Genomic DNA, 12,487 nt, shown 5'->3' with positions numbered 1-12,487 from the left:
TCCTCTGAGATTTAGCTTTACTCCAAAGCTTTGCTGTGAATTCTTCTGGATCCTCACCAAACTTGAAAATGCTTCCAGATAAATTCATGTATTAAGAAGGTGCAAAATCAGCCTACATTTACTTTGATGATTTACTTTGATATCAGTCAATATAAACGTGACAGTCCAGTGCCCAATTTAGGATACACTCAAGGTGGTGAAACAACAGAATCATTAAAGTAAATGAGAAAGATGCCGATACATTTAAAAAATATGTGTCTAAATATCAGAATCATTCATGGGAAGTGCCCATTATTGTCTGCACTGTGACGAAGAATAAAGCTCTTTGAATGGAAATGGAAACAGACGCTAACACATGAGTCATTCTACTGTAGTAAATAAATCAGTACACCAAGTTTATCTTGCCCTCCAACGAGCTTCAAAACAATATCTCTGTCTCGAGGCAGTAATATGAGCAATGTGATGTTTTTAAATTTAGGTTTTCAGCTCAATGCGGTCGCTGATGTAGCATGAGATGTGTCTGGCAGATAGTCCTCCATCAAACTACAATGCTACATAAAAAGAAAACCAATTAAATGTAACAACAGGCATTTTTAAATGCCATATGGTGATTCCTACGTAGTAAGTAAATTAACACATGAAAGCACTGTGAGATATTTTTATAGTAGATAGTAGATCAGCAGAATAAAAGATGAAGAACAAAAGGAATGTTTACAGCTCTCCCCATCACAGCCCAGCATACTATGGAAAGAGGAGTTTTCGATCTTCAGAAGGTAAAGTTTGAGTATGCATTAGGTTCTAATGAATATTTAAAATTGCTTGAGTCTTTTTAAATCTCCAGTTGCACTAATTTCTAAGCATATAAAAATATCTTTTTTTTTTTACTTCAGTTGGAGGCCGTTTTAGTTAAAGAAGTGCTACTGCTGCTGCTATTGCACTCCAGTGAACTATTACGCCCTTACTCCTTTAAACCCCATCAAAAGTTACGAATGATCAAGAGAAGCTTTAGCTTTATTTCAAAAAGCGCTGTGTGCTTCTATAAAATATTTAACATGACTTCTTGCAGATCATGCTTCCTAAGCAGTGAGAGGTTTTTGCTGAGACTAAAGTGCAGAGCTAGCAGGGACCAATTTACACAGTTTACAAATGTACCATAACTGGTGGTGAGAACTGGAGGATGCTGAATTTTAGTATTATTACAGTGCTGAATATAATTGTAACAAAATTTTCAAAACCAAAAGACCTATTGAGGTTTGTTTGGGATTACTGTGTTACATCTTTTATATGTCATATCAAGAAAAAATACATGTATTAAAAATAGCTTTTTGCTAAGAAATAGGTAAGAAGACAACGCTATAATGGAAAACCTTGGGGACTGAAGAAGCAAATAAAAAAAAAAAGTAAAAAAAAACCCCAAACTGCAGTTCCTTTAGTGGCCACTTGGAAGTTTCTCCATAGCTCCAAGGTTGCCCAGTTTTATAACAGATGGAAAAATACTTACAATCTGTCAGTTTGGTACAAAAATTGATGCTCTTTTTAAAGTAATTCCTTCTGCATAACAACTGTACATAGTATTGTTTTTTAATACACCTTTTTAAGTTGTCTAAAAGCCTTAAATGTTTACATTTTAAGGTGTCTGGACAGTTTTACAAACAGGTGGATGCTGACAAAGGTGGCTGCACCCTTCAGCATGACCTTCCTACATTTTTAATTGAAATGATCTGCCTGTGCTCCAGTTGTGGTGAATGGAAAATCTAGTATTTTTTGTGTGCTAGGCTATTAGGCACTTGCTGGGATCTGTGCAGTACAATTATAGAGTTGATGAATTTACCTTGCTAGCACTCCACCCTCTTGAAAACAACAACAAGAACAACAAAAATTGCTTTACAGTGGTTTGCAGTCTGTCTGTCTTCATCAATATAAAGGTATGGCCAGCCAGAGGTGAGCATAGCTTGTCATATTTATAGCCTGGAAACAACCTGTTAGCTCCTCTACAGCTAGCTAGCCAACACGCTAGCTGTTTGTTGCCTACTTAATTCATATGAAATAAACCACAGACATGTTATATACTGGGTTGCTTAGTAACGTAAGAAATAACCCATGTAAAATCACAGTTACACAATAGTAGATAGCATCATGTCAGCTGTTTCCCTCCACTTCCTCTGTTAGTGTTAGGCTAAGCTAAACAGCTGCTGTTTACATGTACTGTAACTTTCCCACACAGGTACAGGATTACTGTTAATCTTTTTATTCAACCCTTGACAAAAAACAAAATGTGTTTTATTTACTTGTGTTTGTTATAACATAATTGTAAAATGGGTTATATAAAAGCAGGTTGCCTTGCAGTGCAATCAATTTTTCATAACATTCCATCATTGTTGGAGAAAGACTTCAGTATCTCTTTTGTTGCTTAACGTAAAACACACACACTGAACCACCTTAAAAGTTGCTGACCCTGTCTGGAAGATGCACGTTCTCTGTGTGCTAATGTAATGACTGGAAGCTTTCCAGTCTGAAATCCCAGACCGGTTTGATAAACTGTAATTGAGTGAGTAGAGGAGTGAGTAATGTTTTCATGCTCTTAGAAATGATTGTCTTAGAAACTACTGCTGCGCTGCCCTTGAGCAAGGCAGGTAACCCCAACAGCCACGTCAGCTGAGTTCTACATTACCTGGTTGTTTTTGCCCTTGGCAACACATTCCCTCTTCTTGTCCTGCGGAGCTGGCCAGTCAATCTGGAGAAAGGAAAGAAACAGATGGAATGATGTTATTTGCCTTTTGCCCACAAGTAATATAGCTGTAAGTGTGCTGTCTATCTGTATGTAATATACTGTGTACATACTGCATGCTGTAAATAGGGAAAGAAATTGCCTCACTTGTCTCTAATAAGGTGCACACCGAGACACAGTACCGCAAAAAACAGTCCTTTCCTTTTTTGCCATTTTGTCTAACTCAGCCACTGGGCTCTGTATTCTTAACCACTAGCTGCAGTAACTATAGCAACAACCACCATCTCACAAAAGCAGTATATTTGACAAATACAGTATAGTTCAAAATGTACAAATCTCAAAGATGATCTCTACCAAGAACTAATGAGAGTAGATGCACTTGGATGCTAAGAAAGGCCTAGTTCAGAAAGATGTATTACACTAGTTCTGAGCTAAAGATACAGTAAAGTTAATTAAAACAATCCACCAACTGAGCTGCCCAGGCGGTGCAGAGAAAAGCCACGGGGTTCTTTCCCTGGCAGTCGTGTTCCTGCCCGATCAAACACGTGATTTGTGTTAGGTAGGAAGCCTTGAGGTCCTTACTGCGGAACAATTCTCTGATGATTGTAGCATTGTTTAAAGGATCAAAGACAGACTGAAAAAGGTTCAAATTTAATGCACTTGTACAAACTACCTGTCTAGCTGTGGGCTTTTATCCTCCAAAAGGTACATTTTTTTGGTAAAAATGTAGGGGGGAAGCAAATAAAAAAAGGAAACATGCACATTCTTTCACACTTTATACGTCCATACTTACTGTTTAACAAATAAATGTCGGTAATTATTTACAGTAGCTACTTTTTTGAAACTGTAACACGTGGCTGAACTTTGCTTTGTGGACACAAATCCAGAGTATGAACTCTGTTTACTAAGAGGTTTCCACACCATTAAAAATAATTATACCAGTCATTACAGGCAGAGAGCAGCAGCATATTCAAAATTAAACTGATTTACTCGACTGGATTTGAACCAACAGCAGTCAAACTGGGTTTTTGCCATATAAACACACGCATAGATAGACTGCTGTTTAAAAATGAGATACAAGTTAAAGCAATAGTGGCTTTTAATGGTAAAAAAGTATGTTTCTTTATTGGTTTCACAAATGTACTTTGGTGTTAGTAGCCCTTATTGAATATTCTGTGTTCACTAGGCAGATGATAGAGCTCCAGTGGTCAAGGTTTAATAAGTGAATAATCATCAAGATCAGTGACTATGAAATATCACCTGTAGGATCTGCAGCTTTAACTAAAGAAAGACCAACTAAAATGAACCAGTCCAGCAGCTTAGTGTTGCTTCCTATCCAGTCCTCATTAGTCACCAGTCATCCCAAGAATTTTTTGCAATTCCCCCTAACACATTAAATATTAGAATAACTATACATTCAGATGGTAGTACTAGCTACCCTCAGCACCAATACCTAATGGCTTATAAAGACAAACCCTATCTAAATCACATTAATGCACTGCCTTAATGATGTGCAGCAGCTTTTAAAACCCTGTTCAGAATTGGCATTAACATGCATCTTGGGAGATCTGATCAAAGCGGACAGCTCCAAGCACACCAGTTCACACCTGGCATTAGAATGCATCTCCACATGTGTCTTGAGTGGCCACTTTTGATTGGATTTCATTTCCCCACTCTATATGCAAATAAATGTAGAACTTACATCATTTCAGTCTGCAAAGACCAAATACTCGTGTCCTGCATGGGTCAAATTTTCCAAACCTGTCCTCCCCCGCAACTGCATAGCACATTACTGGAACTGACCTGTTACCTCCATTTAAGATGCGGGCCCACACCGACGTGCTATTATAAGTCCTACAACCTGTGTCGGTGAATATGCACGCGGGCTACACAATCATTCCCTTCAAAGCGTTTTATTTTGCCTTGCACAGCTGGCCGGCAGCCTTATGCAAAATGAATGTCTAATAATATCCTAAAATATGAATTGGTTTATTTAAAACTATGATACAGCTTCAAGAGAGTCATTTAAAAAAATTGGACAACTAAAGATTTGGTTGAATAGCTGCATACAAACGGCGATATTTGGATATAAGGTCAGTTAATAACTGTCATTAACTATAACAGCCTTACTGACTATAACAAAAACATGTAAATCGGTGATGTCCAGCAAAAACATGACCAGCTGTGAACTGAGCGGTGGAAGGATGTGATGTTTCATAATTGAAAATAATAAAAAAAAATCTGGCAGTTGATTTGGGTGCTTTTAATGATCTGTTATCAGTAAAGTCATCTAGATGTTAATGCTGTGGTACAGCCATTATTTCTGCAGAAAACAAAACAGCTTTTGTTCCTATCCTGTCGCCCCTGCTTTTGATTCAATGTCAACAGTTTGAGTTGTGTAGGACCAACCTTCAGTTTGGCCAGGACCAATGTTCCCTCTAAGCTGTGCACGTCTCTGCGCACAGAAAATCTGCGTTGCGCACAAAAAAAAAAAATCTAACCTGAATTGAAATTAAAATTAATACTTTAACAATTCTGTTTTGCGGTGTTAGTCAGTAAGTGACTGGCTGCTCCCGTATGGGATTAGAACGATGCCACCTTATCCCATAGTCCAGCCAATAATGCGATTCACATTCGTATCAACGCAGCTAATCAACATGGTTGACAGGCTATGACAGCGTCCGTTTGTGCCGACACTGGTGTTTTAGCTAGCAAAGCGGCGTGGCTGATGTGGAGTGAAGCAAAGTTAATGACAACGTGTACAACCATTGGAGATGTGAGCAGGAAAGACGGAACAATTGATGGAAAAAGTGTGGACTTTATACCAGTTTTGATTTTGTGTTGATAGGCCACGTAAAACCAGAGTTATGATAAAAATATATGCAATGTTTGGTTTTCTTCCTGAATTTTATCGTTGTTTATATTTACTGCGGGAAGAAACGGTAAAAACAGCGTTTTATAAGGAAAATGCTCGAAAGCACTCTCCGCCTGTGAGCAAAAACAAAACCAAAAACCCACCCTTTCATATTTGTCCATGTCGACCAATGAAAAAATGATATGGCAACGTGGCATCTAGTTGTTAAGAAACGGGGGGAAGTTTTAGGAGTGACGGTGGTGTTTTGAGATGTGAGAGATTTGAGACATTTATCGCAAATCTTGTGAAGTGAGTGTGTATTGTAGTCAATAGTTTTGTTGTGTGTGTCAGAACAATGAGGCGACTGCTGAATGTTACAGGTGTTACAGGAGTGATACATCTCCTGTTGTCAGGACTGCAGGTATCAGGCTGTTGTTCTCCTTTATCTCATAGTGGACAGAAATTATCTTTTGGAGTGGCACAAATAATTTGTGTGGCATCAAATTTAATGCAGAACAGCTGATTGTTCTGTAAATAGTTTGAAATGTTTGTTTAAAAGCGCATTGGCTGCATTAAAAAAATCAACAACTTTGCAGCTACCAGACCTCATACTCATAATACAAGTCAGAGCTTATATATATATATATATATATATATATATATATATATATATATATATATATATATATATATATATATATATATATGTATACAGTGGGGCAAAAAAGTATTTAGTCAGCCACCGATTGTGCAAGTTCCCCCACTTAAAATGATGACAGAGGTCAGTAATTTGCACCAGAGGTACACTTCAACTGTGAGAGACAGAATGTGAAAAAAAAAATCCATGAATCCACATGGTAGGATTTGTAAAGAATTTATTCGTAAATTAGGGTGGAAAATAAGTATTTGGTCACCTCAAACAAGGAAAATCTCTGGCTCTCACAGACCTGTAACGTCTTCTGTAAGAAGCTTTTCTGTCCCCCACTCGTTACCTGTATGAATGGCACCTGTTTGAACTCATCATCTGTATAAAAGACACCTGTCCACAGCCTCAAACAGTCAGACTCCAAACTCCGCCATGGCCAAGACCAAAGAGCTTTCGAAGGACACCAGGAAAAGTATTGTAGACCTGCACCAGACTGGGAAGAGTGAATCTACAATAGGCAAGCAGCTTGGTGTGAAAAAATCAACTGTGGGAGCAATCATCAGAAAATGGAAGACATACAAGACCACTGATAATCTCCCTCGATCTGGGGCTCCACGCAAGATCTCATCCCGTGGGGTCAAAATGATGATGAGAACGGTGAGCAAAGATCCCAGAACCACACGGGGGGACCTGGTGAATGACCTGCAGAGAGCTGGGACCAAAGTAACAAAGGTCACCATCAGTAACACACTACAACGGCAGGGAATCAAATCCCGCAGTGCCAGACGTGTTCCGCTGCTGAAGCCAGTGCATGTCCAGGCCCGTCTGAAGTTTGCCAGAGAGCACATGGATGATACAGCAGAGGATTGGGAGAATGTCATGTGGTCAGATGAAACCAAAGTAGAACTTTTTGGTATAAACTCAACTCGTCGTGTTTGGAGGAAGAAGAATACTGAGTTGCATCCCAAGAACACCATGCCTACTGTGAAGCATGGGGGTGGAAACATCATGCTATGGGGCTGTTTTTCTGCCAAGGGGACAGGACGACTGATCCGTGTTAAGGACAGAATGAATGGGGCCATGTATCGTGAGATTTTGAGCCAAAACCTCCTTCCATCAGTGAGAACTTTGAAGATGAAACGAGGCTGGGTCTTCTAACATGACAATGATCCAAAACACACCGCCCGGGCAACAAAGGAGTGTCTCCGTAAGAAGCATTTGAAAGTCCTGGAGTGGCCTAGCCAGTCTCCAGACCTCAACCCCATAGAAAATCTGTGGCGGGAGTTGAAAGTCCGTGTTGCTCGGCGACAGCCCCAAAACATCACTGCTCTCGAGAAGATCTGCATGGAGGAATGGGCCAAAATACCAGCTACGGTGTGTGCAAACCTGGTAAAGACCTATAGTAAACGTTTGACCTCTGTTATTGCCAACAAAGGTTATGTTACAAAGTATTGAGTTGTATTTTTGTTATTGACCAAATACTTATTTTCCACCCTGATTTACGAATAAATTCTTTACAAATCCTACCATGTGGATTCATGGATTTTTCTTTCACATTCTGTCTCTCACAGTTGAAGTGTACCTCTGGTGCAAATTACTGACCTCTGTCATCATTTTAGGCTCAAAAGTTCAAGTTATTTTTACTTCCAATAGTGTTAACGTACTGCACAGGTCAATGACTAGGTTTTTTTACATTTTCATTGTAAGTGGGCTAAAGCAGTTAATTAAAAGTAGACTAACAGAAATGTAAATGCTGTAATTTGATTATTTTAATAAACCATGTAACTTGGATGGATTAGATGGTGACGTGACCACAGTGCACACGTCTGATGTCGCTCACAGTGGTCCAAGGGATCGCTCAGGGAGTTTGTGTGTTCGCTCAGACACATGAAAAATTAGAGGGAACATTGGCCAGGACACATCCATGTAGACCAGCGTTCCCCAACCGTACCGGTTCGTGAGTCCTTTGGTACCGGGGCGTGACAGTTGAGGCTCGGGTGTCAAATTTATGGTTTACAGGATTTTTATCGGTTTTTAGCATCCTCATTTTTATCGTTAACTCAGTTTCCCTGGGTCTTTTCCTGTGTGTTATGAATAAATATTCTATTTTTTTGTACCAGTACTGGTTTTATTTTGTTGTATTTATCCACGACACCTTTAAGGCCGGACATAAACCGGTCCGTGGTGCAAAAAAGGTTGGGGATCGCTGATGTACACAGTGCAGAAAGAATTTGGCCACATGCTCTGAATGTGGTCTGAGAGGTGTGGTCTCATTGAATATTGGATGCACTGCTTAGGTTTGTCCATTCTGACTATATCACATGGGTGCAAAAGACTAGCTAAATGACACGTGGAAGCACCTCATAATGATCTCAAGACATAATTCAAAAATATACCAGACTGCTTTCTATTCAATTGAACAACGAGGTTTCCTTTCACATAGCCTTTGAAATTGTGCCAATTCAGTCAAAATCCTGTATGCCGCAATTTCTGGCAGTTTATCATAGACTATTTAATGACAGAGTACCTGCTCTGTTTTACAGTCCAAGACACACACCATATGAGCAGAGCCTTAGACAAGTTTATCAACTTAAAAAAAAGTTTCTTTCGAAAGATCCTACAGTTTTTTTTACAGTGTGGTTATAATACAACAAAAAAACCCATTTATTTTGGGAAATAGCACTATTACAGGGCCACTTAGTTTCAGCATTTTGAAATGCTCTGGTAGTTATCGGCCATTACATCAGCACAAATAACGCTACCGGTGCTTTGGCCATTAGCAAACCCGCGAAAACAGAAGTGGTTCGCAAGTAACAGAAAAATATTGGTTAAACTATTTTGAGCAAAGGCGTGTGGATCTGCAAATGTCACATCATGTAACGTACCAATGGGGTCAGTTATTCACAAATTAAGAGCAGTGTAATAAGTTTACTGTGTGGAAGTGGGCTCTAAATTGCCAGAACAAGGTGAACTGGTCCATAAATGGAACTGACTGAAATTCATGAAAGAAAATTATTCAATGAAATAATCCACAGTCATCACGGGGAAAGAAAATAACTAAATAATGCAGAAGAAAGCACTTCAAACACAGATGGGAGCTGCTTGTCTTGAGAAAGTCTAAATGCTGAGAAAAACATCCCTAGAAAATATCCAGGGAAGAAAGACAGACAGCAGCAAAGAAATAAAAGAGAAGCAGTTAAAGCAAAGAAAGGAGGGGGTGAGAGAGTGATGGGCAGGTGGTGACAGAGGGGCTGGACTATTCCCTCGTCCCTGTTCAGTTATTTTTCTGACTTGGCTTCTTCCGTCTACATTGCACACTGGGGGATGACAACAGGTGATCTTATCATTACTGTAAGACTCATAACCCTCACTCAAACAGCCTGCGGCTGAGCCAGGGTCTGTCAGTCTGTGTGGGTATGTGTGCGCATCCAATAATTGCTCATTACAGCAGTAAATCAGATAGCAATCCCCAAACCGCTGCAGGCTGCTCACTACACCTTCATTGCATTGCTGTAATTGTATTGATCGCAATATGGACCAATTATTGAGGGAACAAAGCAAACCCAGATTGAGCCTTTGAGGGTTTAGCATCTCTCTGTGTGCAAGTGTTTGCGTGTCAGGTCAAGTCAAGGGTATTTATAGAGCGCTTTAAAGAAACAGGTTTACCCCAGAGTGCTTTGCAGAAAAACAAGATCCACAAATTAAAACGAGGATGGTAAAAAAAAACAAGACTGAATGAGTGCACCACGAACTCTGAGGAACAGGACCAAAGCCTGGGCAAGGATGTGTGCGAGTGCCTGTCTACTCCCACAAATTCACAGTGGATATGTTTGTGCTGATAGAAGTGAAATATTGGAGGCAATAGCTGCACACATTATCATCTTAATATCTGGCAGCTTACTTACAGCATTGCTGTGTGCAAATTTCAAAATAAGACTAGTTGAATAACCTTGCAAAACAACTGTAAATCATGATTACAAAATAATTATAGCTTTAATTTTATAAAGACCATTTTTAAAATTTGCCAAGATGGCTCTTATTTATGACTGTACCAGTCTGAAGATATTTTATTGTATTTTTTAAGGCTTAACTCAGCTGAGGGATCTATAGAGCTAAAATTCTTCTTTTTTTCTAGCTAGCTAGCTTAACTAAAATAACTGCTAGCTAAACACACATATCACCAGACCTTCAGCCAATATTAAAGCTAACTTTGTCATAAAATCATTTTTATGACAAAGTTACCATTAATACACTTTTTGTTAACCACCTACTCTGTACAATGTGAAGTGCAATGCTGTAGCATCAATATACTTTGGTAAGGATAGCTATGCTACCTGATAAGCTAGCATTAGCAAAGAGCAGCAAGAGTCTTACAACTTTATAATCTATCATACTTTTATCTGTACAGCATTATGTTCAAGTTCCTGTTTGAATTAGGATCATGCTTTTTAAAATCTCCTTGTACTTATCTTGCATGTTTATGTTTTAGTATAAATTCGGTCTTTGGCTCTACATAGCCAATGGGATCAGTTATTCACTAATTAAGAGCAGTGTAATAAGTTTACTGTGTGGAAGTGGGCTCTAAATTGCCAGAACAAGGTGAACTGGTCCATAAATGGAACTGACTGATGCTAATACAATGGTGTGCTGTTTCCTGCTCTTTCAAAAAAAAAAAAAAAAAAAGCTTAAAAAATACATGTGGGCCAATACTAAGGCAACACAGTTTCTTTATTGAAATGTTGACACACTGGAAGCACACAGCTCTTAATATATTTTATTATATTCTTGGCCCTTCGAGGATTATTACATTTTGAGAATGTATTCATTTGCGTGGCAATTTTTACAATCTAAGCTTCAATGTGGCCTGCAGTGTTAAGAAAAAATACAGGCCAGACTGACAAAAGACCCAACAACTAGTATTACTCAGTCGACTTTGTTATTGTACTATAAAGTCCTTTGATTGCCTGCCAGAGTATGTCCAGAGTATGTGCTCTCAAATGTCATTGAGTCCAAAAGGAAAAAAGAATAGAATAAGGTCATTCTGTTAGTTAACAGACTTCAAAAAAGTGTGGCACAGGCAGAGATTATGTTTAATGTTTTCTTCCCTGTTCATCCAAGCTGAACCTTCATAATTTTTAAAGACTTTCTATAATAATTCTATCACACATGATATCATAATTGAATTTGGTCTGTTTAAATTAAGTATTTGAAATGTGTGTTTATCTCTGCGGCACTCTGTACCAAGTCGTGCGGAGGATGTTTTTTGTTCCTGAACTGTCCATCATGAAGCAGTGTGATATTAAATCTTATGTGTTATCATTTAATTTGTTGCATTTCTACAAAAGAGTTTGAGAATGCGTGGGTGTTTGCAGTGGCAGTCGGGTGGTAATTATTTTTCTTGAAATCCTTCCTTGTCCTTATTGAACTGTAATGTATTTGTATCTCTTTCACTGTCAGAAAAAAAGCTTTTAAAGTGCGTTCATGTGCTTATGTGCACTTTACCTGTGGCCTTAGCTGTCTGCTAATGTCATTGGGGTCCAAGGCGAACAAAGCCTCCCGTGCTCCGACGTACAAGACCCTCTCGTGGTCAGACAGAGTCAGCATGCTGTAGTTGAACACTCCCGGCACGCTAAACCTGGCCATGCTGTCCAACACATCTGGATCAGGGGACACAGAGACATCGGTGCATTACATCACATGATAACGCATAGCTGCATTTCTTTTGGCTGATCTGTTGACAGATGAATAACACCTGAGAGGAACATTTCACACTCTCCTTCGTGAAATTTGTTGATGTCTCAGCTCATTCGCACCTCCAAGCCTCACCCACTCCACCGCCTATAGATTAGTGTCATCCACCACGATTCATCTCTCCCACATCCTTTTGCTAAGATTTCGTGTTGTGCCAGCACACAGCCATTAAATGCTACCCAACAGAGTGCTGCCTGTGCCATGAGAGGTTTTTTTGGTGTCACTAAACAAAAAGTTGATACATACTTTTCGGTTTATATTCATTAAAATGGTCTGAGAATGAACTGCACGTCGACTGGTCTGGGCTCTGTTTTTGTGGCATCATAAAAATATCCCCCCCCCCCCCCCCCCCAAGATTTAGTTTAACTGACAAAGATTTTAATTAAAACAACACAGCTGAAGTTAGGAATGAGGTCAGACACGTCAGGTCTTGAAGAGTTTGCTGAGACTACCCACAATATCTAGCTCGAAGATCTCCTGTAAATTATTCCTGCACGATGGAGCACTG

The 12,487-nt window shown here is 39.2% G+C and overlaps 1 protein-coding gene across 2 annotated transcripts in view; it reads right to left on the bottom strand.

Moving 5' to 3' along the window:
* The window catches only part of sema4c (sema domain, immunoglobulin domain (Ig), transmembrane domain (TM) and short cytoplasmic domain, (semaphorin) 4C), a 112,733-nt gene that overhangs the window by 25,990 nt on the left and 74,256 nt on the right, over positions 1-12,487 (bottom strand). For both annotated transcript variants that reach the window (XM_085474501.1, XM_085474502.1), the window contains exons 4-5: positions 11,731-11,885; positions 2,672-2,734 (exon numbers count right to left, since the gene is read on the bottom strand). In XM_085474501.1, coding sequence (XP_085330627.1) covers positions 2,672-2,734; positions 11,731-11,885 — 218 coding nt within the window. The remainder of the gene's footprint in view (positions 1-2,671; positions 2,735-11,730; positions 11,886-12,487) is intronic.

This window comes from Copadichromis virginalis, linkage group LG12 (genome assembly GCF_057382275.1).
Source record: "Copadichromis virginalis isolate Kocher_CV1m ecotype Utaka linkage group LG12, C_Virginalis_male_GT1.1, whole genome shotgun sequence".
Classification (NCBI taxonomy): Eukaryota; Metazoa; Chordata; class Actinopteri; order Cichliformes; family Cichlidae; genus Copadichromis; species Copadichromis virginalis.
Note: the sequence above shows the minus strand (reverse complement) of the source record. Positions and strands in the feature narration are given on the sequence as shown.